This window comes from Astatotilapia calliptera, chromosome 3 (assembly GCF_964374335.1).
Source record: "Astatotilapia calliptera chromosome 3, fAstCal68.1, whole genome shotgun sequence".
Taxonomy (NCBI): domain Eukaryota; kingdom Metazoa; phylum Chordata; class Actinopteri; order Cichliformes; family Cichlidae; genus Astatotilapia; species Astatotilapia calliptera.
This window is the reverse complement of record NC_137424.1, coordinates 79,911,885-79,939,680: the sequence shown is the minus strand read 5'-3', so window position 1 is coordinate 79,939,680 and position 27,796 is coordinate 79,911,885. Positions and strand designations below refer to the sequence as shown.

The window sequence follows — 27,796 nt, the reverse complement described above, 5'->3', positions numbered from 1 at the left end:
TTATTTGTCAGTTGCAGTTGCCCACAACCGAGATGACAGACCTTGCCAACCGTACATGCAATACACAAACATCACATTGGGGAGACATCTTCTCCAAGATGTTATCAATATTGTAGAGCCATAAAGACATGCTACGCTTAACCCTTTAAGACCTACCATAGAACCAAGTCCCCCTAAGCTTATCTTCATATTTTTATATGCTGCAGTGCCATTTTTGGGAGCATTTCAAGTTGCTATACATCAATACAACTGTTATAGCCCAAATTTTAATGCATTATGTATGTATTAAGTCCATAGTAACGACATTAATTGCAAAAAAGTTCAATAAACTAAAAAAAATCAATTTGAAAATCAATTTTTTTTTAACATATATTGCTAGTTAAATTTAATTTAAGACAAAACTGTAAATACAAAAAAGTTGCACAAGTTATTAGAAAAAGCACACACTTTGGGTAATAAACTTAGATTTTTCATTCTTTATACAGATTGAGGAGCTGTGGTTTGTCAGAGATCAGCTGTGATTATCTGGCAGCAGCACTAAAGTCCAACCCCTCCCATCTGAGAGAGCTGGACCTGTGTGACAATGACAAGCTGCAGGATCCAGGAGTGAAGCATCTGTGTGGTTTTCTGGAGAGTCCCGGATGTGGACTTGAAACTCTGAAGTCAGTCACCATGTTTTAGTTGTGCTGAGATGAATATAATGTGAAAGTTGTGCTGACAATAGACTGCAACCAAGTTCATAACAACTGAAGTGTGGCTCCATTCCTATACATGTTCCATATCTTATAGTGAGGATTTCCAGAAGAGCAAACATTGAACATGCCTCCAAACATGTAATCAGAAATCATTTCTACAGAGAACAGTGTGAGTTCTCAGCAGGTCACGTCAATAAGAAGGACAAACAGTGCAGCAGGAATGACTAAACCCACTTAACAGTCTGATATCCCCTGTTCCTGTTGGTCTACAGCATAATACTGCTCCACCACCATGACTGCAGCTGACCAATGAGCTTCTGTGATTTCAAGTGATGCTCTGTGACTCAGACTGGAGAAATGCTAAACGATTCCTACAAAGTGTGCGTGCTCAGTATGAGATGTGTTTGGTAGCTCTGTGTGTGCACAGATGAGCTCCACAGGACATCTCCTGAATGAAGAAACTGTGCTAGTTTGTCCAACAGCAGGAAATATTCAGAGAATATCTGTGAGGCAGAAGCTAAACATAATAATAGGAATACTTCAGCTTTTGGTGTAGCTTTAGTGTAGAGCCTTCACCACAGTCCCACTGACGGCCTCCTGAATTGGTAATATTTTTGGACTCTGATATTTCTTTTTCCATTTCACACAGTAGAAATGTACAACTTTAGTGTGAAAATGTTTTCTCTTTTGTTGTGTTTGTTTGAAGCCTCTTCCTGTTGACCTCTGCTATTTGGAGTTTCCATTTTCTAAACTTCTATATTGTAAACCTTCTTCAGCTCTGAACAGATTATGGAACTGAAATGAATGATTTCAAGCACACACTTTGTCTAATAAAGCTCCATCTTTCATTCTTTATACAGATTGAGGACCTGTGTTTTGTCAGAGATGAGCTGTGATTATCTGGCAGCAGCGCTCAAGTCCAACCCCTCCCATGTGAGAGAGCTCGACCTGAGTGACAACAACCAGCTGCAGGATTCAGGAGTGAAGCATCTGTGTGGTTTTCTGGAGAGTCCAGCATGTGGACTTGAAACTCTGAAGTCAGTCACCATGTTTTAGTTGTGCTGAGATGAATATGATGTGAAAGTTGTGCTGACACTAAACTGCAGACATCAGGCTGATATTATACTGATCCACTCTAAGGATGTTCATGGTGAAGTTTGTTTTCTTCTCTGGTTTAGTCTATTGACTGTAGCAGAACAATCTTCACATTTCAAACAGTGATACTCAACGTATGGCCCGCGGCCCTCCACAGGGTGCCAACCGGCCTGCTGACCTTTCCTAATTCAGAGAGAGGGACCCTGATAAACTGTGTAACGTTCTTCTTCAAAGTTCTAAGTGTCAGACACAACAATGAATACTCAACAGCTGACTCTCTTTAGCAGGTCAAAGGTCACGGCACTCAGCAATCTGTGAAACAGTGTCCAACAGTGCGGAAACATTTCAGAGAATATCTGTGAAGCAGAAGCCAAACATAATAAGAAAAGCAAACTAATGATAAAACTCCTGCTCTGAGCCAACATTTAAACATCACTATCAGACAGTGAAGGCTTCGGAAGACTGCTCACCTCTCAGACTTGATTTCACAGGATAAAACTTGACAATTTTTCATGTTTTTATGATCATTGTATGACCTTAATGTGAAAAATTCAGAGTTGTTCCTTTTCTTGTGTTTGAAGCTGCTTCCTGTTGACTTCTGCTGTTTGGAGTTTCCATTTTCTAAACTTCTACATTCTGAACAGATTATGAAACACTGAATGATTTCAAGCACACACTTTGTCTAATAAACCTCCATCTTTCATTCTTTATACAGATTGAGGAGCTGTGGTTTGTCAGAGATGAGCTGTGATTATCTGGCAGCAGCACTAAAGTCCAACCCCTCCCATCTGAGAGAGCTGGACCTGAGTGACAACGACAAGCTGCAGGATTCAGGAGTGAAGCATCTGTGTGGTTTTCTGGAGAGACCAGGATGTGGACTTGAAATTCTGGGGTCAGTCACCATGTTTTAGTTGTGCTGAGATGAATATGATGTGAAAGTTGTGCTGACACTAAATTACAGACATAAGGCTGATATTATACTGGCAAAAGTATATACTGGAGGATCTTCATGGTAAAGGCTGTTTTCTTCCTCTCTGGTTTAGTCCATTGACTGTAGCAGAACAATGTTCATACAGGGAGTGCAGAATTATTAGGCAAATGAGTATTTTGTCCACATCATCCTCTTCATGCATGTTGTCTTACTCCAAGCTGTATAGGCTCGAAAGCCTACTACCAATTAAGCATATTAGGTGATGTGCATCTCTGTAATGAGGAGGGGTGTGGTCTAATGGCATCAACACCCTATATCAGGTGTGCATAATTATTAGGCAACGTCCTTTCCTTTGGCAAAATGGGTCAAAAGAAGGACTCGACAGGCTCAGAAAAGTCAAAAATAGTGAGATATCTTGCAGAGGGATGCAGCAGTCTCAAAATTGCAAAGCTTCTGAAGCGTGATCATCGAACAATCAAGCGTTTCATTCAAAATAGTCAACAGGGTCGCAAGAAGCGTGTGGAAAAACCAAGGCGCAAAATAACTGCCCATGAACTGAGAAAAGTCAAGCGTGCAGCTGCCAAGATGCCACTTGCCACCAGTTTGGCCATATTTCAGAGCTGCAACATCACTGGAGTGCCCAAAAGCACAAGGTGTGCAATACTCAGAGACATGGCCAAGGTAAGAAAGGCTGAAAGACGACCACCACTGAACAAGACACACAAGCTGAAACGTCAAGACTGGGCCAAGAAATATCTCAAGACTGGTTTTTCTAAGGTTTTATGGACTGATGACATGAGAGTGAGTCTTGATGGGCCAGATGGATGGGCCCGTGGCTGGATTGGTAAAGGGCAGAGAGCTCCAGTCCCACTCAGACGCCAGCAAGGTGGAGGTGGAGTACTGGTTTGGGCTGGTATCATCAAAGATGAGCTTGTGGGGCCTTTTCGGGTTGAGGATGGAGTCAAGCTCAACTCCCAGTCCTACTGCCAGTTTCTGGAAGACACCTTCTTCAAGCAGTGGTACAGGAAGAAGTCTGCATCCTTCAAGAAAAACATGATTTTCATGCAGGACAATGCTCCATCACACGCGTCCAAGTACTCCACAGCGTGGCTGGCAAGAAAGGGTATAAAAGAAGAAAAACTTATTACATGGCCTCCTTGTTCACCTGATCTGAACCCCATTGAGAACCTGTGGTCCATCATCAAATGTGAGATTTACAAGGAGGGAAAACAGTACACCTCTCTGAACAGTGTCTGGGAGGCTGTGGTTGCTGCTGCACGCAATGTTGATGGTGAACAGATCAAAACACTGACAGAATCCATGGATGGCAGGCTTTTGAGTGTCCTTGCAAAGAAAGGTGGCTATATTGGTCGCTGATTTGTTTTTGTTTTGTTTTTGAATGTCAGAAATGTATATTTGTGAATGTGGAGATGTTATATTGGTTTCACTGGTAAAAATAAATAATTGAAATGGGTATATATTTGTTTTTTGTTAAGTTGCATAATAATTCTGCACAGTAATAACTTCCAAAAACATTCAGCTTTGATATTAATGAGTTTTTTGGGTTCATTGAGAACATGGTTGTTGTTCAATAATAAAATTATTCCTCAAAAATACAACTTGCCTAATAATTCTACACTCACTGTATTTCAAATAATGATATTCAATGAATGGCCCGCACCTCATCCACGGCCTGCTTACCTTTCCTAATTCAAAGAGAGGAGAGCCTGACTAACTGTGTAGTTTTCTTGTTCACAGGTCTAAGTATCAGAAACAACGATGAATAATCCACAGCTGACTCACTTTAGCAGGTCAAGTGAGCTCAGGCACCTCCGCCTGCACAGTCACAGTGTAACAGGTGTAGAGTAATAAATAAAGACTTTAACAGCAGGCAGGATTTCATAAGCTTATGTACAAACATGTAGGATGATGGTGGCAGGTATGGAAACGGGTCCATAAAGATTGAAGCGTGTCTTTATTCTTTTGCATATTCCATATCTTATAGTGAGATTTTCCAGAAGAGCAAACATTGAACATGCCTCCAAACATGTAATGAGTCAGACTGAAATAATTTCTACAGAGAACAGTGTGAGTTCTCAGCAGGTCACGTCAATAAGAAGGACAAACAGTGCAGCAGGAATGACTAAACCCACTTAACAGTCTGATATCCCCTGTTCCTGTTGGTCTACAGCATAATACTGCTCCGCCACTATCACTGCAGCTGACCAATCACTTTCTGTGATTTCAAGTGATGCTCTGTCACTCAGACTGGAGAAGCAGAAGCTAAACAGAAGAAGAGCACACACTTTATCTAATAAACCTCCATCTTTCATTCTTTATACAGGTTGTGGAGCTGTGGTTTGTCAGACACGAGCTGTGCTTATCTGGCAGCAGCGCTCAAGTCCAACCCCACACATCTAAGAGAGCTGGACCTAAGTGAGAACAACAAGATGGAGGATTCAGGAGTGAAGCAGCTGTGTGGTTTTCTAGAGAGTCCAGGATGTGGACTTGAAACTCTGGGGTCAGTCACCATGTTTTATTTGTGCTGAGATGAACATTTAATTAAAATTTTATTTATATAGCGCCAAATCACAACAGCAGTCGCCTCAAGGCACTTTATATTGTACAGCATATCCTATTATAATAGATACAGAGAAAAACCCAACAATCATATGACCCCCTATGAGCAAGTACTTTGGTGACAGTGGGAAGGAAAAGCTCCGGCAGAACCAGGCTCAGGGAGGGGCGGCCATCTGCTGCAACCGATTGGGTGAGAGAAGGAAGACAGGATAAAGATAAAGACATATTGTGGAAGAGAGACAGAAATGAATAAAAGGTATGATTCAATGCAGAGAGGTCTATTAACACATCATCAGCGCATCATAGGAATCCACCGGCAGCCTATGTCTATTGCAACATAACTAGGGGAGGATTCAGGGTCACGAGGTCCAGCCCTAACTATATGATTTAACAAAAAGGAAAGTTTTAATCCTAATCTTAAAAGTATAAATAGTTTCTGTCTCCTGAATCCAAACTGGAAGCTGGTTCCACAGAAGAGGGGCCTGAAAACTGAAGGCTCTCCCTCCCATTCTACTTTTAAATACTCTAGGAACAAGAAGTAGGCCTGCAGAGCGAGAGCGAAGTGCTCTAATAGGTTGATATGGTACTACAAGGTCATTAAGATAAGATGGGGCCTGATTATTTAAGACATTGTATGTGAGGAGCAGGATTTTAAATTCGTTGAAGGACATATTCTGGTCAAAAATGACTCCAAGGTTCCTCAGTGTTACTGGAGGCCAAGGTAATGCCATCCAGAGTAAGAATCTGGTTAGATACCATATTTCTAAGATTTTCAGGGCCGAGTACAATAACCTCAGTTTTATCTGAACTAAGAAGCAGAAATTTAGCGGCCATCCAGGTCTTTATGTCTTTAAGACATTCATGCAGTTTAACTAATTGGTGTGTGTTATCTGGCTTCATGGACAGATAGAGCTGGGTGTCATCTGCATAGCCGTGAAAATGTATGCTATGTCTTCTAATGATGCTGCCTAAGGGAAGCATGTATAATGTAAACAGAATTGGTCCTAGCACTGAACCCTGTGGAACTCCATAATTAACCTCAGTGTGTGAAGAGGACTCTCCATTTACACAAAAAAAATTGGAGTCTATTAGATAGATATGATACAAACCACTGCAGCGCAGCACCTGTAATACCTACAGCATGTTCTAATCGCTCTAATAGGATATTATGGTCAACAGTATCGAATGCTGCACTGAGGTCTAGCAGGACAAGCACAGAGATGAGTCCACTGTCAGAGGCCATAAGAAGATCATTTGTAACCTTCACTAAAGCTGTTTCTGTGCTGTGATGAGCTCTGAAACCTGACTGAAACTCTTCAAATAAACCATTCCTCTGCAGATGATCTGTTAGCTGTTTGACAACTACTCTTTCAAGGATTTTTGATATGAAAGGAAGGTTGGAGATTGGCCTATAATTAGCTAAGACTGCTGGGTCTAGAGATGCTTTTTGAGTAAAGGTTTAACTACAGCCAGCTTGAAGGCCTGTGGTACATAGCCGATTATTAGAGATAGGTTGATCATATTTAAGATCGAAGAATTAATTAATGGCAGGACTTCTTTGAGCAGTTTTGTAGGAATGGGGCCTAAAAGACACGTTGATGGTTTGGAAGAAGTAATTATTGAAGTTAACTCAGAAAGATTGATTGGAGAAAAAGAGTCTAAATTAATACCAATGGTACTAAAAGTAGCTGTAGATAATATTACATCTGTGGGATGATTATTGGTCATTTTTTCTCTAATGATAAAAATTTTATTTGTGAAGAAGTTCACGAAATCATTACTAGTTAACGTTAAAGGGATGGTTGGCTCAACAGAGCTCTGACTTTTTGTCAGCCTGGCTACAGTGCTGAAGAGAAACCTGGGGTTGTTCTTATTTTCTTCAATCAGTGATGAATAGTAAGATGTTCTGGCTTTCCGGAGGGCTTTCTTATAAAGCAGCAAACTATTTCTCCAGGCTAAATGATGATCCTCTAAATTTGTGACACGCCATTTCCTCTCCAGATTACGAGTCATCTGCTTTAGGCTACGTGTTTGAGAATTATACCACGGAGTCAGGTACTTCTGATTAGAGACCTTAGTTTTCACAGGAGCTACAGTATCCAGAGTCGTACGTAGTGAGGAGGTAAAGTTATTAACAAGATAATCGACCTCTGTTGGGGTAGCGTTCAGATAGCTGCTCTGCTCTGTGTTGGTACAGGGCATTGAAGATGATAACAGTGGGTGGATTATATTCTTAAACTTAGTTACAGCGCTTTCAGAAAGACATCTACTGTGATAAAGTCTACTCTCCACTGCTGTGTAATCGATTATTGTAAAAGTAAATGTTATCAGGAAATGATCAGACAGGAGAGGGTTTTCAGGAAATACTGTTAAATGTTCAGTTTCTATGCCATATATTAAAACAAGATCTAGACTGTGGTTAAAGATTAAAGTTTTGAGAGAAGCCAATTGAGTCTAATAACAGATTAAATGCCATGTTGAGGCTGTCATTTTTAGCATCTATATGAATGTTAAAATCACCCACAATAATTATTTTATCTGAGCTGAGCACTAAATCAGATATAAAGTCTGAGAAATCAGATAGAAACTCTGTGTAAGGCCCAGGTGGACGATAGATGATAAGTAAGACTGGTTTCTGAGTTTTACAGCTGGGGTGGACAAGGCTAAGCATCAGGCTTTCAAATGAATTAAAAGTCTGTCTTGGTCTTTCGTTGATTAATAGACTGGTGTAGGGCTGTCCGACATAACGATATATATCGGATGACGATATAAAAACATCTATAGTTTCCTTTTATGCCATCGTTTTTTTCGTGGTGTTGCAAAATAAACTGTTTACGGCAATATTTTTTCATCGTTTTGATGGTCACTGTAGTGGCTATATTAATTTCTTAAAGTTCTCTCCTTCTCTTATATTTAATACAATCACACTATGGACGGACAAGTGACTGTTTTTATACATTGTCGTTAGCAACAACGACGGTAAAAACATCGCGTGTCTGCTTGTTTATTTTCCACATAAACCTTTCACAGTAAAGCTCAAGATCCTGTTGAGACTTTTCAAAATAAACTGAATCACGTGAAAGAGTATGCAGTCTTTACGGATGAGAAGCTAAAAAGAGCCTCCAGGTGCTAAAAAATAAACCTTAGATTCAAACGTTAGAACAGTCTTTTCCCCGCAGCACGCCGTGTAATAAATAATCACAAAGAAAACAGCGGCCGTAACACTTATGTCTAAAAATGTATAATTTCATGCATTGGTTTAAACACTCGAGTCCAGGTACACAACGCCCAGCTGGAAACATTTCACGCAAGTCGAGCTGCCCGGATTCACAGAATTTACAAAAAATTTAAAATTTTTGTGATTTATATCGTTATTGGGACGATAGATGTCTTACATCGGGATATGAGATTTTGGTCATATCGCACAGCCCTAGGCTGGTGTGAAAAATTGCTGCCACACCGCCCCCTCAGCCTGTGCTTCGAGATTTATGGTAGTTAGAATGACTCGGGGGTGTTGATTCATTTAAACTAACATAATCATCCTGCTGCAACCAGGTTTCTGTAAGGCAGCGTAAATTGATTTGTTGATCAATTATTAAGTCATGTACTAACAGAGACTTGGAGGAGAGAGACCTAATGTTTAACACAATCCAGCCCTCAGTGCTAAGGGGAAGCTGCAGGGAGTGGGTGTGGACCATCCACATGGATTGTAGACTACCTCACCACTAGACCCCAGTATATGAGGCTGGGGGACTGGGTGTCTGAGGTGGTAGTCTGTAGCACGGGGGCCCCACAAGGAACAGTACTTGCCCCTTTCCTCTTCACCCTGTACACCGCGGACTTCAGATATTACACAGACACTTGCCATCTCCAGAAGTTCTCAGGCCATTGTGAGTCGGTTGTCGGAGGGAAACAAACTGGAATACAGGGGGGTCATCAATGCCTTTGTCAGCTGGTGTGAACCATCTTGGCGTCAATGCTAGCAACATGAAGGAACTGGTGATTGACTTTACACCAGTGAACATCCAGGGTTTGGACATTGAAACTGTCAGGTCCGACGGTGCCCCGACCGGCGACCTGTGTGTGTATGTGTGTTTGTTCTCCCGCTCTGTTTTTGTCTCCGTTGTAGTTGTTACGCGGTTGCGTAGCAACGGGAGATGTCCGACCCGGAAGTGCCGCCACTCTGAGCGGTTCCACCTGCAACTGATTCCTCGCCAGCTGCTGCCAATCATCCACCATTGTGACAGAGCTATTTAATGGTGTGGCTGAGTGACAGACAGCGCTGGAGTATTCCACCAAGCCTGGCTACGAGTGAGACGGAGATACGAGAGGAGAGACGTCACTGTTCACGAAAGTCGTGTGGACACACGAGGGGAGCACGGAAGGGATTTTGCACTGTGGATTACTTTGGATTGGCTTCACTGTAAATAAAGACACTGTTCAACCTTAACGAGCGGACCGCGTCTGGGTTCTCTTACTCACCACCCCCTAACAGAAACGGTGGAGGAGTACAAATACCTGGGTGTTTACCTCAGTAACAAAATGGATTGGTCCATGAATGCAAATACACTTTATAAAAAGGGTCTAAGTTGTCTTCATCTGCTACGGTGGCTGAGATCCTTTGGGGTGAACAGGACTCTTCTAAAGACGTTTAATGACACTGGCGGCATCTGCTGCCTTTTATGGTGCTGGAGTGGTAGAATGGCAGAGAGGGACAGGGGGAAATTAATAAAATGGTCAAGAGGGCCAGCTCTGTCCTGGAATTTCCTCTGAAGTTCATTGAGCAGGTTGGGTAGGAGAGGATGTTGTCCAAGTGGCTCAGGGGGTTGGGAAGCGCATCTGTATGTATGAATGTGAGAGTGAATGAATAGTGGCATTGTAAAGCGCTTTGGGTGCATTGAAAAGCGCTATATAAATCCAATCCATTATTATTATAAGCTAACATTCATCATGGACAATGCCTCTCCATCCCCTGCATGAGACTGTAATGAGCACTGAGCAGCTTGTTCAGTGGTCATCGTTTACACCCACAGACGACCGCTGAACGGTCGTCTTTTACACTACCGCAGGTCATTCTTACCAGCAGCTGTCAGACTCTATAACACAGTTTAACATGGTTATCTTACTAATCACCTGTTTAATTGACATATCTTGTGTTTTTTAATTGCTTCTTATTTGCAGCTTGTGTGTACACTGTATATTTCATTAGGATCATTCACAACCCACCCCCACACACTTATGTACATATCTCTGTACACTTTTTTATCTGTTCGAATTTAGGTTTATTTATGTAGGACTACTTTGTGTCTTTTTTTATATTCCTCTTGCTATAAGAGCCATGTAACACCCAAATTTCTCATTCATGGGATTAAAAAGGTTTATTCTATTCTGTTCTATGGTATTCTATTCTATCTATTCTATGTAGAAGCTCCCCTAATAGAGTCACAACACATGTCCAATACTTTGTCTGTATGGAACAAATAATTCAAGGAACAGAGATTTAAATCACCAAAATCAAACTGGCTGCATCGGGGCATATAGTCTGAAAAATCTGCACAGTTTCCTGTTTGAAGCTGCTTCCTGTTGGCTTAAGCAGTTTGGAGTTTCCATTTTCTAAACTTTTACATTCTCAACCTTCTTCAGCTCTGAACAGATGATGAAACACTGAATGATTTCAAGAACACACTTTGTCTAATAAACTTACATCTTTCATTCTTTATACAGATTGTTGAGCTGTGGTTTGTCAAAGATCAGCTGTGATTATCTGGCAGCAGCACTGAAGTCCAACCCCTCCCATCTGAGAATGATAGACCTGGCTGAAAATAATATGCAGTATCCAGATGTTAAGCAGCTGTGTGATCTTGAGGAGAGTCCAGACTACAGACTGGAGACTCTGAGGTCAGTACAGTGTTGGAGTGAGTGGGTGGTGCTGTCAGCAGTGTTGTACTAAACACAATCAATACGAAACAAAGATCAAGTGTTTCCTGTAAAGCTGCAGCTTCTCAGTGAAGCTGTTAGAAGAGAATGGTAACAGGCTTCAGAATTGGACACAAACACTTCCTGTTTCTACCTTTTTGCGAGCTGTATGGTTACCATAGTAACGGCTCACATGCTCTCATCAAACACGGTCAGCAGCCAATCAGCTCTCTCAACAAAGTAGCGTGCAGACCAATGACTGCAATTATTTCCAAGTTTCAAGCAGTCTCCATCAAAAGGACAAAGGTCACTCATTTGAGGATGACAATGTTCACATTTTGGACAGAGAAGACAGATGGTTTTAAAGAGGAGTGAAAGAAACCATCTATGTCCGCTGTGAACGATCTTTGAACGGATGAGGTGGCTTACGACACCAACTGTAATCTGGTTTTGAGATCCCTTCCCAGACTCCTTAACACCCACTCACATCCTAGGCCTTTTTACCTCGATAAATCACTTGATGGGGTGGGGCTAGGTTGCACAATTAGTTCACCCAAAACCCACACCTGTTTTCACACCTTGTCTCGTGTGATTAGGAAGAGGATCAATATGGAGTCCGTGTCCCCTTTGGGGACACTCCCACAGGGCTTAAATCTGGGACTGTCCACCATTTGACCCTTGAACTGAAAAAGCTTCTCGGATGAGAGGTGAAACATCTTCAAGCAACTTAAAGAAGTCCAGACGCTTTTCTTTCCATGCCCTTTAGACTATGATGACCTGGATGACTGAGAACCTTCACAGACAGCACAGTCTGTAGGTGAGGAAGAATTTAGTGAGACCAGATGTTTGGATGGAATTCCTCCAGTTAACAGCTGGAACCATCCCATCTGGATTGTTGGGCTTGTTGTTGGGGTTCCTAAAGAGCTCAAAGTGGACAGACCAAGGTTATTCTAATTAATGAAAGTCCAAAATAAACTAGGAGTGAAAAACATTTTCATCAACTTCAATAAAAATCCAAAGTACAGATTAGAAAAAGTGAAACAACGAGTACTAGTACAGTCTCAGCACTGAAGGCCCTGCTCCTCTTTATACTGGATGTGCTGCATCACTGACTGACAGCTGATGAAGAGTCTCTGGAAACACTCATTTATCTCCTCTGCTCTTCCTTCTTCTCTCTGCAGGTGGAGGTGATGAGGGTAAACAGGACAATGTGCGTGCTGAGAGAGGAGGAGCTGTGTCCTGATGATCCAGAGAGGTTGAAGCAGCAGCAGCTTGTGTGTAGAGACGCTCTGACTGGGCCATGTTACTTTGAGATGGAGTGGAGAGGAGAGCTTCATCCAGCAGTGACTGACAGATGCATGAAAAGATGACTGTCAGTGCTGCAGAGTGAACTGCTCTGAGAACAGCTCCACTGTCAGACACAATGTAGAGTCCAGCATCATCCCTGTGTGTCCCTCTGGATCTGACAGAGGATCATCAGTAGGGATGGGTACCGGTGTCCGGTGCCATCATGGCACCGGTTCTGACATAAACGGTAGTAACCAGACCGAAAAGCAGCGCACATTTCGGTGCTTTTTTTTCCTGAGCTGTGATACACTTCTAGCCAATAATTTTACGTTTCCGAGGATAGTAGGCGGGTCCAGGTACGTGCGTTCTTTTAGAGCAGAGCTACAGATTAAAAATGCCCAAGGCGAAGCGGTCAAAAGTCTGGCTGTACTTCACAGCAAAATATGCAAACTCAGCAGCCTGCAACAAGTGCTTTAAGCTGATACTGTGATACTGTCAAAGGAGGTAACACCTCAAATCCGATGAAACACCTGGCGACGCATAGCGTTTTCTTTAAAAGCCCAGAAATGCGTCGTATGATAGCTTGCTGCGAGACCTCACACCGAGCGCATCTACTGTGCGTGGGTTGCCTGTTATCTGACCCGGAGTTAGCAACATCCCCCAAAAACCCCGAAGAGGAGAGTCCTGGCCCCTAGCCCTGCCAGTGTAGCAGAAATGATGAGGATGATGATGGCAGCAACAGCCGTTCTTCTCTGCGTGAGTAGCTTAATGTTCGTGTGTAATTTACGCTGAGTAGGCTAACCACGTTATTACATTAATGCATGTAAGGTGAACTAGCAAACATCATCATAGCTACATGCGTCTGTCTTCTTGTTTGATGGCAGATACTCCCTTCACCCTGTCCAAAAAGGCTAAAATGACCAAAGAAAAAGTGGAAAACAGCTGAACATGAGAGGTTTAGGACAAAGTTTGTGTTTTTTCCATTGTTTAAGCACTGCTTCCAGCCAAGAGTGATACCATATATGCCCCATAGCTGCAGAAAAGGCTAACATTGTTATCTTTTTACAAAAAACAGCTGAGCATGAGAGGTTTTTGGACCAATTTTGTGTTCTCCATTCTTTAAGCACCGGTTTGAGCACCGTTTGAGCACCGGCACCATTTCAAAAGTACCGATTTGGCACCGATATCGGATAAAACCTAAACGATACCCATCCCTAATCATCAGTGTATCTGGACTGCTCTGCTGCTCTGTCATTCTATAGTCTCTTCACAGTCTCTGTCTGACACTGGCTTCAGACCCTCCTGGATCAAATTCACCTGGAAAGGCTTTCCATTATGAATAATAAACATAATTGTTAGGGAGTTTTTATTGTTTTATTTGCTTATGCTTCAAAAGTTATGTTATACATATTTCACCAGACAGTTTTCTGTAGAAACAGGAAGCTGACCCTGTGACGCTGACAAGAGACCAGCACAGAAATACATATCCGCAGAAGTTGACTTGCATTATATTATTCTTAGAAATTGACCTGCAACACACATACTCTGTGACACACACACACACACACACACACACACACACACACACACACACACACAGCTTGCATGCAGACAGACATCAGGACCTGCGTGACAGGAAATGTGATTATATTTGCATATTGACGATGTAACCTATAAAAATAAACGAATACTGCAGTTCGGTGTGATTTGCTCTGAGCTCTTCACCCATGCCGCACGTTGTCAATCTTAAGTGTCTCAGTGTTGTTTACTCACCTGACTGTTTGTTAACTGTATATCTCTGACAATAATGTTTTTATAAGATAAATATCATGTTTTCATGTATGTGTGCAGTTTGAGCCTCAGTGGATGAATCCGTGCTTAATCATCATCATTTATTTATACAGCACTTTAAAAACAAAACTGGCAGACCAAAGTGCTGTACAATACAAATATGCATATAGTAATAAGATAGCAGAAACCAGACAAAGCAATCAAATTAATAAAAAAAACGTTAGTTATCCACAGAGTTAAAAGCCAGGGAATAAAAATAGGTCTTTAATAAAGACTAAAAAACTGGCACTGATGTAGCCTGTCTAACATGGAGAGGAAGGTTATTCCAAAGCATCGGCGCTGCAACAGAGAGTCTCCTGTAAGTTTCAGCCGTGACTTTGGAACCGAAAGCAGCAACAGCTCAGCTGACCGAAGGGAACGAGTGGGGACATGGGGCTTTAAACAAGTCAGACAAATAAACAGGTGCCAGACCATTTAGAGATTTAAAAACCAATAAAAGGACTTTAAAGCGGATTCTAAATTCAATTGGAAGCCAGTGTAGAGAGGCCAAAATCGGAGTGATGTGATCAAATTTCCTTCTCCCAGTTAAAAATCGTGCCATAGCATTTTGCACTAGTTGCAAGCGTGACAAAGTGCCCTGCCCAACCCCTATTAAAGAGAATTGCAATAATCGAAATGTGATTTGGGCCAAATAAAATGGCTTCTGTCTTCCGATCATTAAAATTTAAAAAGTGTTTTGCCATCCATGCTTTAACATCAGTAAGGCAGTCAAGTAGAGGTTGACCTGGGAGACTATCAGAATGACGTTTGGATACCTCCCCATGTCAATCACTGCTTGACTGTCTTAGCGATATTAAATTATGGATGGCAAATTTTTTTTTTGAATTTTAATGATCGCAAAACGAAAGCAATTTTATATGGCCCGCATCGCTCTACTGATTCTCCAGATGTTGATTTTGGTGATTTGACCTCCCAACTGAAAAGTTCAATCACTAATCTTGGTGTTAAACTTGATTCCGCGCTTACTTTTGAAGGTCATGTAAATGGAGTGATAAAATTAGCTTTTTATCACCTCAGACGCCTGTCGAAGGTTAAGCCTTTCCTTTCCAAACCCAATTTGGAAACTCTTATTCATGCTTTTATCACCTCACGTCTGGACTATTGTAATTCCCTTTTAATAGGGGTTAGGTCAGGCACCTTGTCACGCGTGTAGTAAGTGCAAAATGCGGCGGCACGATTTTTAACCGGTAGTAGGAAATTCGATCACATCACTCCGGTTCTGGCTTCCTTGCACTGGCTTACCATTGAAATTTAAAGTCCTTTTATTGGTTTTTAAATCTTTAAATGGTCTGGCTCCTGTCTACTTATCTGATTTGCTGAAGCCACATGTTCCTCCTCGCTCGCTCCGTTCAGCTGAACAGCTGTTGCTGTTGGTCCCTAAGTCGCAGCTGAAATGCAGAGACAGAGCGTTTTCAATTGCAGCTCCGATGCTCTGGAATAACCTTCCCCTCCAAATTAGACAAGCGTCATCAATGCAGGTTATTAAGTCCAGATTGAAAACCTATTTTTATTCCCTGGCTTTTAACTCTGTAGGAAACTGACACCTTTATTATTTATTTTTTTTATGATTTTAGGGTATTTTTAATTTGTTAGTTGTTTTGATCTGTGTTGTTCAGCACTTGTAGGCCAAAAATGAATACATATCATTTCATTCAATTCATGCAAAGGTTATTTGCATGACGCACAAACAGACCCAATTGAAAATTACAAATGTATTGTGCATGAAACGAATTCAAACGTGTTGCAGATGTGTGTGTCACAAGCAGTAGCGGTTTTTGATACGGGCGACACAGGCGGTGAAACGCTGAAAATCGGAGACATAAAACCTACAAGGGGAAGAATCATTGGCGGGGTGTTAACTGTTTGCTGTTTTCGTGATCGCGTCACGCATGAGAATATCACCAGGTAAACTCGCGACATTTTAAAACATTTTGTTGTTCAACAGCAGCATGACTGACGGAGTTTGTTTGAGAAAACCTCACAAGTGTCACAGATAACACATTTTTTTTGCTGGTTTGTCAGTAGCAGCTCCTGAAAAGCAAGTCTGCCACACATCTGTTCGACCAAATCCAGTTAATCTGTGACGCCAGTTAACCTGGAACACCGGCAGCAGCCAATTAGCGTCAGCTGCTAGCCCCACAAACAGTCAATTAAAAGTTCAAACTCACGAATTCCGTTCTGTTCAGTGCACGACAACACTACGGCTCAGGCTCAAAGTAATCGGTGTCTAAGTCGCATAAGGTTATAATTGGTATTAAAAATTCATTAAAACGAGGAAAGCAAGTGTTTGCCAATACAAACCTGTAACAACTCTGTCACCTGGCTGGCCTCCACACATCTGACGTAGTGATGTGTCAGTCGCGAATGAAATGGCTCTTAGAGCTGACTCTTTGGAGTGAACGATGCGATCCGGTGCGGTGTTTTTCTTTTCTTTCTCTCACCCTCTCTCTCGCACTTTTTTTCCGCCTCACTCCGCACGCGAGCCTTGTGCTTTGCACTGGGCAGAGGGGGGAGGGGCATATCCCAGCTGTCATAGGGCGAAAAGCGGGGTACACCCTGGACAGGTCGCCAGTCTGTCGCAGGGCTAACACATAGGGACAGACAACCATTCACACTCACATTCACTCGCACATTCACACCTAGTGGCAATTTTGGATTATCCAATTAACCTATCCCCACAAGCTGCATGTCTTTGGACGGTGGGAGGGAGCTGGAGTACCCGGAGAGAACCCACGCAGGCACGGGGAGAACATGCAAACTCCACACAGAAAGACCCCGGCCTGATGGTGGAATTGAACTCAGGACCTTCTTGCTGTGCAGCAACAGTGCTAACCACCGTGCCACCGTGCTGAAAATGTAAATAGTTAAAAGTTGAAATGTGAATAGTTGGTTTTTATTTATTTATTATTTATTACATTTTATGTGGAGTGAATAAATAAAAGTATATTTACGGTGGCCCTTAGAGGCAAAACACGTATAAACTCCAAAACACATACAAACTCAAAAGCACGTAAAAACACAGAATGACTTACAAACTCCAAAAACGTACAAACTCCAAAACACAACAGAAGTGCTCCAGAATGCTAGGCACAGTGTTGAGCTTTTGTTACACAAGCCAGCAAGTACCAACGACCGGATTTGGTGTGTGGTAGTAACAGATAATGCACATTCTTTTTTTAATTATTTAAATATATAAATACACAAACAATACACATATGCTTTCAATTGTGTAATTTGTATGATTTAGGTAGCTCTGTTTTGGGAAGGTCAGTTAAAGCTAGAAATGTGTTTTGAAGTTCATACATGCTTCGGAGTTTGTACGTGCTTTTTGATGCTTGTATGTGCTTTGGAGTTTGTACGTGCTTTGTCTCTAGGGCCACTGTATATATTTATATGTAAACATATAAATAAAACCACATTTTTTTACGTTAGTAATTTCTTTTGTGCATAAGTTTATATTGTTGTTGATAATAAATCAATTAAAGCAACAAAACAACCTGAAGAGCCAGTTGGGAGCCGAAAGAGCTGGTTCTCTAAAAAGAGCTGGAATTCCCATCACTACAGTAGATGTCTTCTGAAAGCGTTGTAACTAAGTTTAAGAATATAATCCACCCACTGTTATCATCTTCAATGCCCTGTACCAACACAGAGCAGAGCAGCTATCTGAACGCTACCCCAACAGAGGTCGATTATCTTGTTAATAATTTCACCTCCTCACTACGTACGACTCTGGATACTGTAGTTTCTGTGAAAACTAAGGTCTCTAATCAGAAGTACCTGACTCCATGGTATAATTCTCAAAAACGTAGCGTAAAGCAGATGACTCGTAAGCTGGAGAGGAAATGGCGTGTCACAAATTTAGAGGATCATCATTTAGCCTGGAGAAATAGTTTGCTGCTTTATAAGAAAGCCCTCCGCAAAGCCAGAACATCTTACTATTCATCACTGATTGAAGTAAATAAGAACAACCCCAGGTTTCTCTTCAGCACTGTAGCCAGGCTGACACACGGTCAGAGCTCTTTTGAGCCAACCATCCCTTTAACGTTAACTAGTAATGACTTCATGAACTTCTTCACAAATAAAATTTTTATCATTAGAGAAAAAATTACCAATAATCATCCCACAGATGTAATATTATCTACAGCTACTCTTAGTACCATTGACGTTAAGTTAGACTCTTTTTCTCCAATTGATCTTTCTGAGTTAACTTCAATAATTACTTCCTCCAAACCATCAACGTGTCTTTTAGACCCCATTCCTACAAAACTGCTCAAAGAAGTCCTGCCATTAATTAATGCTTCGATCTTAAATATGATCAACCTATCTCTAATAATCGGCTATGTACCACAGGCCTTCAAGCTGGCTGTAGTTAAACCTTTACTCAAAAAGCCATCTCTAGACCCAGCAGTCTTAGCTAATTATAGGCCAATCTCCAACCTTCCTTTCATATCAAACATCCTTGAAAGAGTAGTTGTCAAACAGCTAACAGATCATCTGCAGAGGAATGGTTTATTTGAAGAGTTTCAGTCAGGTTTCAGAGCTCATCCCAGCACAGAAACAGCTTTAGTGAAGGTTACAAATGATCTTCTTATGGCCTCTGACAGTGGACTCATCTCTGTGCTTGTCCTGCTAGACCTTAGCGCAGCATTCGATACTGTTGACCATAATATCCTATTAGAGCGATTAGAACATGCTGTAGGTATTACAGGTGCTGCGCTGCAGTGGTTTGTATCATATCTATCTAATAGACTCCAATTTGTACATGTAAATGGAGAGTCCTCTTCACACACTGAGGTTAATTATGGAGTTCCACAGGGTTCAGTGCTAGGACCAATTCTGTTTACATTATACATGCTTCCCTTAGGCAGTATCATCAGAAGACATAGCATACATTTTCACTGCTATGCAGTTAAACTGCAGCAATGTCTTAAAAACATGAAGACCTGGATGGCCGCTAACCTTTTGCTTCTTAATTCAGATAAAGCTGAGGTTATTGTATTCGGCCCTGAAAACCGTATGGATATGTCCTTCAGTGCTAATATTAAACAAATATGTAAGACTGTTTTCTTCCATTTGCGCAACATCTCTAAAATTAGAGACATCATGTCTCAGAGTGATACTGAAAAACTAGTTCATGCATTTATCACTTCTAGGCTGGACTACTGTAAGTCATTGTTATTTATATATTATTATTTATATACCTAAAACCTCCCTGAAAAGCCTTCAGCTAATCCAAAATGCTGCAGCAAGAGTCCTGACAGGGACTAGAAAGAGAGAGCATATTTCTCCTGTTTTGGCTTCCCTTCATTGGCTTCCTGTTAAATCCAGAATTGAATTCAAAATCCTGCTCCTCACATACAATGTCTTAAATAATCAGGCCCCATCTTATCTTAATGACCTTGTAGTACCATATCACCCTATTAGAGCACTTCGCTCTCGCTCTGCAGGCCTACTTGTTGTTCCTAGAGTATTTAAAAGTAGAATGGGAGGGAGAGCCTTCAGTTTTCAGGCCCCTCTTCTGTGGAACCAGCTTCCAGTTTGGATTCGGGAGACAGACACTATCTTCAAGATTAGGCTTCAAACTTTCCTTTTTGCTAAAACATATAGTTAGGGCTGGACCAGGTGACCCTGAATCCTCCCTTAGTTATTCTGCAATAGACATAGCCTGCCGGGGAATTCCCATGATGCATTGAGTTTTTCTTTTTCAGTCACCTTTCTCACTCCGTATGTGTTAATAGACCTCTCTGCATTGAATCATATCTGTTATTAACCTCTGTCTCTCTTCCACAGCATGTCTTTATCCTGTCTTCCTTCTCTCACCCCAACCGGTCGCAGCAGAAGGCCCCGCCCCTCCCTGAGCCTGGTTCTGCCGGAGGTTTCTTCCTGTTAAAAGGGAGTTTCCCTTTCCACTGTCGCCAAAGTGCTTGCTCAAAGGGGGTCATGTTTTTTTTTTCTCTTTTTCTCTGTATGTATTATTGTAGGGTCTACCTTACAATATAAACCACATTGAGGGGACTGTTGTGATTTGGCGCTGTATAACTAAAATTGAATTCAACTGAATTGAACTGAATGTTTGTGTTTCAAACAGGAAAACCAGCAGAAATAAATGACAACATGCCAGAGTTCAGAGCGTTTCTGAGGTGCTCCAGAATCACCTCACCACTCTCTGCGTGTTTCCTTCCTGCTTAGAGTTCACTTTCACTTCCTGAACTTCATGGAGTGGAACTTATTGCTGGTGTGTGTGTTTGAAGATACTGTAAGTTTGCTTTGTTTCCTTCTTTAACAGTTTGTATTTAGGAACTTTATTGTTTGTTCAGCTCATGTTTGATTTATTCACACAATAATATGTGTCTTTTTATTTCCGGTCTCCTACACCAAATTCAACAACCCAGGCAAGCAGAACCCAGCAGCCACTCGCACAAAGACGCCCCCACACCCACCAGAGTTTCCCCTATGCTCACGCTGCAGCAGCTTTGCGCTCACGCAGTTTATCTGCATGAGCAAACTTAATTTTGCTCATTCAGATCACTTTGGCTTTTGATGAAAGAAGCTTGTCAGTAACAGCAGTCACTGTGTATCAGTGAATGTATCATGTGTGCTTCATGGCTTCTTCTAGTGGACTGATAGCAGAAGTAGAGCAGCTGATTGCAGCTTCCTCTGCCTCACACTGCTGTCTGACTGCATTCAGCTGACACTGAGATGAAGCAGGAAAGAAGCAGCTGATATTTGGACAGCACACATGATGGAAATGATCATTTTAGTTGATGTGCACGCGAATTATTCGTGTTTCCTCTTCAGGTGAAGGTAGAAAGTGTGTGTGAGCTGATGTGGATGTGAATTCAGCAGCATGGATCTGTGTGAGGACAGAGAGGAGGGAGTCCCTCCCTCTAAAACCACTCAGAGGTGAGATGACCATCTCTAACTGTCCATGACTCTTCTCCATGTCACAGCTCAGCACTCACATCACTGCTCCATCATTATTCACAGGAACCAACCTGGGCTTGAACTTGGACCTGAACCCGAGCTTGAGCCTGAAACCAGCTGCGTGTGCTTACAGTGCAACTGCATGAAGTTTTTTATTTGTAGATTCACAAAAAGAAGACAGTTATCTAAGAAAAGGTAAGTTTGTGTCACTATTAAATTATCACTACACTTATTGGCAGTTTATATGCAGTGATATGGCTGTTCGATATGACCAAAATCTCATATCCCGATAACGATATATTCTGTGAATCTCGGGCAACTCGACTTGGGTGAAGTGTTTTCAGCTGGGTGTCATATATCTGGAGTTGAGTTTTTTGAAACTATTTATTTTTATACATGAGTTTTAACGGCTGCTATTTTCTTGCTGTGGGGAAAAGCCTGTTCTAATGTTTGAGTCTAAGGTTTACTTTGAGCACTTGACGGCTCTTTTTTGTTTCTCATCTCTAAATTCTCTCCATACTCTTTCATGTGATTGTTGTGTAGGCGGTAGAAGAAAAAAAACAACAATATTTCGCAACACCATGAAACAAACGATAGACATGAAACGATAGATGTTTTAATTCATCATCCGATATATTTCGTCATCGCGCATAGCTCCATGCAGTAAAGAGTTTTATGTTTTTTTTTCTTCTTTTTAGCGTCCATCAGGGACTTAGCACTGAACCCAGCTTTGTGTCCTTAAAGAGTGACTGGTGTGAAAGGTGCTCTAGTGGTTTTGAAAGACAAGAACTGCCTTCTGCAGAGAGGTAAGATGTTAGTAACATGTACTTTTTAACTGATTAACTGTTTATTGCTACCCTAAATATCCTATTTAAATTACAAACACATCAGTCTTATTTAGACATTTTCTTAAAATCCAGACTTTGTTTTTGAAAGAACTGAAATTCCTCTTCTGCTACTTAATAAAAAAAAAAATCCCTCCAAGGTGTTCTAAATGTGCTTCAAAAAATAAAACCTTGAATTGGACTTTATTTTAAATACTGTACTGCCAACACCAGTTTGGGGTGTATATGGCTCATGCACTAAATGTTTGTCACAGTGTCTTCCATCATATTCATTAATTTAGGACAGTAACTTCATTTCTTGCGTAAAAAAGGATCAACTCGTGTTTTTTTTTTTGTAGAAATATGATAAAAGAGAAGCAGAGGGAACCATCAGCCAAAACAGCATCAGCAGGTAGGATATTGCAAAACTATATGTCTTCAGAGCGGGAGTCAAAAGGAAATTTAATTTTGTATCCAGTAAGGGTCCTAGATAACCCCCCTAGATAATTAAGCCTACCACAGACATGATCAAGAGAGAGAAATATGAAGTCATACCGTGTGCTCCGGCATGGAAGGACAGGCGCCTGCATGGTATGATTTGTACCACCGGCAGATAGAGAAACTGGCCGTCCTACCAATGGCTGGACAAAGCTGGACTGAAAGAAAGCACAGAGGCACTAATCATGAACAAGAACAAGCTCTGAGTACAAGATCCATAGAGGCTGGGGTCTATCACCCGGCAAGACCCCAGGTGTAGGTTGTGTCAAGATGACCCTGAGAGAATCCAGAACATAACAGCAGGGCACAAGATGGTACCAGGCAGGGCATACATGGAACACCATAAACAAGTGGCCAGCAGAGTATACAGAAATATCCGTGCCACATATGGCCTGGAAGTCCAGAGATCAAAATGGGAGATGCTCCCTAGGGTGGTGGAGAATGTCTGAGCTAAGATCCTGTGGGACTTCCCGATATACACGAACAAAATGATGATGGCTAATGTGGTCACAAATTTTAATTCCAACATGATAACCTTATTCCACCTACGATGTGGAGCTCCAAGTTTTTTGTTTGTTTGTTTGTTTTTTATAGATCCAATTTCAATCAGTTAAATCAGTAAAAAAGGACTTCTGGAAAAGAGCAGAATTCTTGGAACACTGTTTAATACACCAAATCGTATGGACAGCAATAAAATAAATACAGAAAACAGCAAGACAACAGATAGCAAAGCAAGCAAAGCAAACCCCGGGGTGTAGAGTCTTAGGCAAAGACAGCAGAGCCACACAGAGACAGACAGAAAAAAGCAGAGAACCGGAGTGTCCTCTGGCGCAGTATTATAAGGACCAGTAACCCGACCCGCTGGTGCTGAGCATCTTTCCACTTGTCTTCCAGCCAAAAACAGCAGGTGCAGGCTCAGGTACGGCCAGGGACAGAGTCAAGACTATGGCTAAGGGTCATCCGCAGATGGGTAACCTTGATTAACCCTTTGCTTTGGCTTATCAAAATAGGTCACGGCACATTCAAAAGTTAACACAGCAAGGGGCATAATCTTATGATATACATGTGAATACTTGGACTAAATATCAAATATATTGGGTAAATGCTTTAACATACTGATAAATACCCCAGTGTAGTTTTATAGTGTGTGTGTATACATGATTATATAATCCTTAAGGAGATTTTATTGTATTGTGTTCATTACTGACTGTAGACAGATGATAGTTTTGCTACATCAGAGCAAAATATCTTATGTTTATTGCAGATGTGTGGTACAGACATCACTCAAAAATTCCACTACACTAACCAACCAGATATAGTGGTACTAGACAAGCAGAACAAGAGGGCCGTAGTCATAGATGTAGCGATACCGAATGACAGCAACATCAGGAATAAGGAACATTAGAAGCTGGAGGAGTACCAAGGGCTCAGAGAAGAGCTCCTGGAGATGTGGAGGGTGAGGGTAACAGTGGTCCCAGTGGTAATCTGAGCACTAGGTGCAGTGACTCCCCAGCTAGGAGAGTGGCTCCAGCAGATCACAGGAAAAAAATTGGAGATGTCTTTCGAGAAGAGCGCAGTCCTAGGAACAGTTAAGATACTGCACAGGACCCTCAAGCTCCCAGCCCTGTGGTAGAGGACCTGAGCTTCAAGGTCTAGACCACCCACATGGGCAAATGGGGAATTTTTAATGTCTCTGTTGCATCATGTCTTAATTATTCTTTGGCACTGATTATTAAAAGAGTGAGTGAGATGTACATTTATAGCTCTTTCTTGTTCCTGTAGAGGAGGAGCTTGCCAGGGTACGGACAACCTTTGTGTGGAGGGTCTCACCAGAAATTCTTATACAGCTGCTTGAGGCCCTTGTAACAGAAAGTGTCTTCAATGATTTGGAGAAAGAATCGATATTGGAGGGGAACCCTGTTAGAGCTGATAAGGCACGTTGCTTTATTGACACAGTGAGGAAAAAAGGAGACAAAGCATGCAAGATAATGATCAGACACCTTCAGACCATAGATCCTTCTCTCTTCTTTCAACTGCATTTATACTCTGATCCATCTGCTCTGCAAGGTAAGTTCATTTATCTCTAAATGAATGGTCACCTTTCAGCTTGTTGAGGTATAAAAGTGTGAAACCTCAGAATTAATTGTAAGAAACCTAATTCTATAACATATGTTTGGATTTGTTGAAAGGCTGCAAAATATTTTCCAGAGGACATGGAGGTATTTTGATGATTATTATAAACCTATGAAACTACTTAGAAGATCAAATGTGAGCAGCATTTAAATAAACGCCAGTCTTCTTCACTTGGTAAAACCATGGAAACTGATTGCTTTAAAAAAAATGAACATATCATAAGTAAAGTATGTTAGGATTGGGTACATACGAAAAGCTTTAAAGTAATTCATTATTTTGTGGGTTTAATGTTTTCAGGAATTACATTTAGGAAATCCCGGAGCCCTTTTTGATGAATTTTGGGTAGAATGAGCATAAAAAAATATAATGAATATAATAAGCAGCAGGCAAAGTTCTTCACATAGCACCCCCAGACCAGGTTTGACTGGATATGTTTTTTTCCTTTTTTAATGTTTTTTTTATTCAGATAGTCTTCAGAATTGTCAGCCTAAACTTAAGTCCAACCTGAAGAAGAAGTTCCAGTGTGTGTTTGAGGGGATCGCTAAAGCAGGAAACCCAACCCTCCTGAATCAGATCTACACAGAGCTCTACATCACAGAGGGAGGGACTGCAGAGGTCAATAATGAACATGAGGTCAGACAGATTGAAACAGCAAACAGGACACCAGACAAACCAGAAACAACAATCAGACAAGAGGACATCTTTAAAGACTCACTTGAAAAACAGGAACTAATCAGAACAGTGCTGACAAAGGGAGTGGCTGGCATTGGGAAAACAGTCTTAACACAGAAATACACCCTGGACTGGGCTGAAGACAAAGCCAACCAGGACATCCAGTTCATATTTCCATTCACTTTCAGAGAGCTGAATGTGCTGAAAGAGGAAAAGTTCAGCTTGGTGGGACTTGTTCATCACTTCTTTACTGAAACCAAAAAAGCAGGAATCTGCAGCTTTGAAGACTTCCAGGTTGTGTTCATCTTTGATGGTCTGGATGAGTGTCGCCCTCCCCTGGACTTCCACAACACTGAGAGTGTGACTGATGTTACAGTGCCCACTGCAGTTAATGTACTTCTCACAAACCTGATCAGGGGGAAACTGCTTCCCTCTGCTCATATCTGGGTAACCACACGACCTGCAGCAGCCAATCAGATCCCCCCTAAGTATGTTCACAGAGTGACAGAGGTCAGAGGGTTCACTGACCCACAGAAGGAGCAGTACTTCAAGAAGAGATTCAAAGATGAGGATCAGGCCAGCAGGATCATCTCCCACATCAAGACATCACGAAGCCTCCACATCATGTGCCACATCCCAGTCTTCTCCTGGATCACTGCTACAGTTTTGGAGGATGTGCTGAAAACCAGAGCGGGAGGACAGCTGCCCAAGACCCTGACTGAGATGTACATCCACTTCCTGGTGGTTCAGGCCAAAGTGAATAAGGTCAAGTATGACGGAGGAGCTGAGACAGATCCACACTGGAGTCCAGAGAGCAGGAAGATGATTGAATCTCTGGGAAAACTGGCTTTTGATCAGCTGCAGAAAGGAAACCTGATCTTCTATGAATCAGACCTGACAGAGTGTGGCATCGATATCAGAGCAGCCTCAGTGTACTCAGGAGTGTTCACACAGATCTTTAAAGAGGAGAGAGGACTGTACCAGGACAAGGTGTTCTGCTTCATCCATCTGAGTGTTCAGGAGTTTCTAGCTGCTCTTCATGTCCATCTGACCTTCATCAAGTCTGGACTCAATCTGCTGGAAGAACGACAAATAATCTTCAAGTCTCAAATAACAGAATCTGCAGAGAAACACTTCTACCAGAGTGCTGTTAATGAGGCCTTACAGAGTCCTAATGGACACCTGGACTTGTTGCTCCGCTTCCTCCTGGGATTTTCACTGCAGCCCAATCAGACTCTGCTACGAGGCCTGCTGAAACAGAAAGGAAGTAGCTTACAGACTAATCAGGACACTGCACTGTACATCAAGGAGAAAATCACTGAGAATCTGTCTGTAGAGAAAAGCATCAATCTGTTCCACTGTCTGAATGAACTGAATGATCATTCTCTAGTGGAGGAGATCCAACAATCCCTGAGATCAGGAAGTCTCTCCACAGATAAACTGTCTCCTGCTCAGTGGTCAGCTCTGGTCTTCATCTTACTGTCATCAGAAAAAGATCTGAATGTGTTTGACCTGAAGAAATACTCTGCTTCAGAGGAGGCTCTTCTGAGGCTGCTGCCAGTGGCCAAAGCCTCCAACAAAGCTCTGTGAGTACGTTTGTACTCATTTCTATTTTTACATAAACATTGTAATGATTTCGGCCCCCTTTAAAAAATATGTTCAAGGTTCTTTATTTGGCACATGCATAGTTATATAACACACAGTGAAATGTAGCCTGACACGCTCCTCGACATGTGCAAAAATGTGTGTGTGTGTGTGGGGGGGGGGGGGGGGGGGTAGAGGAAGAACACTGAACACACATATATATATATACAGTGCAGTGGGGCAAAAAAGTATTTAGTCAGCCACCGATTGTGCAAGTTCCCCCACCTAAAATGATGACAGAGGTCAGTAATTTGCACCAGAGGTACACTTCAACTGTGAGAGACAGAATGTGAAAAAAAAATCCATGAATCCACATGGTAGGATTTGTAAAGGATTTATTCGTAAATCAGGGTGGAAAATAAGTATTTGGTCAATAACAAAAATACAACTCAATACTTTGTAACATAACCTTTGTTGGCAATAACAGAGGTCAAACGTTTACTATAGGTCTTTACCAGGTTTGCACACACAGTAGCTGGTATTTTGGCCCATTCCTCCATGCAGATCTTCTCGAGAGCAGTGATGTTTTGGGGCTGTCGCTGAGCAACACGGACTTTCAACTCCTGCCACAGATTTTCTATGGGGTTGAGGTCTGGAGACTGGCTAGGCCACTCCAGGACTTTCAAATGCTTCTTACGGAGCCACTCCTTTGTTGCCCGGGCGGTGTGTTTTGGATCATTGTCATGTTGGAAGACCCAGCCTCGTTTCATCTTCAAAGTTCTCACTGATGGAAGGAGGTTTTGGCT

At 41.8% G+C, this 27,796-nt stretch overlaps 2 protein-coding genes across 3 annotated transcripts in view; both read left to right on the top strand.

Annotated features, from left to right (window-relative positions):
• The window catches only part of LOC113010244 (ribonuclease inhibitor-like), a 59,652-nt gene extending 45,398 nt beyond the window's left edge, over window positions 1-14,254 (top strand). Inside the window, exons 7-12 of the mRNA XM_080299422.1 lie at window positions 486-662; window positions 1,556-1,732; window positions 2,506-2,682; window positions 5,066-5,242; window positions 11,026-11,199; window positions 12,399-14,254. Coding sequence (XP_080155548.1) covers window positions 486-662; window positions 1,556-1,732; window positions 2,506-2,682; window positions 5,066-5,242; window positions 11,026-11,199; window positions 12,399-12,408 — 892 coding nt within the window. The 3' untranslated portion in view covers window positions 12,409-14,254. The remainder of the gene's footprint in view (window positions 1-485; window positions 663-1,555; window positions 1,733-2,505; window positions 2,683-5,065; window positions 5,243-11,025; window positions 11,200-12,398) is intronic.
• Window positions 14,255-19,576: 5,322 nt separating this feature from the next.
• The window catches only part of LOC113019579 (uncharacterized), a 30,335-nt gene continuing 22,115 nt past the window's right edge, over window positions 19,577-27,796 (top strand). Inside the window, exons 1-6 of one of the 2 annotated variants that reach the window (XR_013906693.1) lie at window positions 19,577-21,258; window positions 21,343-21,474; window positions 21,978-22,085; window positions 22,463-22,515; window positions 24,384-24,668; window positions 25,201-26,992. Coding sequence is in view for 1 of the 2 variants with exons in the window: in XM_026163350.2 (XP_026019135.2) it covers window positions 21,203-21,258; window positions 21,343-21,474; window positions 21,978-22,085; window positions 22,463-22,515; window positions 24,384-24,668; window positions 25,201-26,992 (2,426 nt within the window). In the remaining variant the exon portion in view is untranslated. The remainder of the gene's footprint in view (window positions 21,259-21,342; window positions 21,475-21,977; window positions 22,086-22,462; window positions 22,516-24,383; window positions 24,669-25,200; window positions 26,993-27,796) is intronic. The other variant, XM_026163350.2, reaches the window with a different exon arrangement.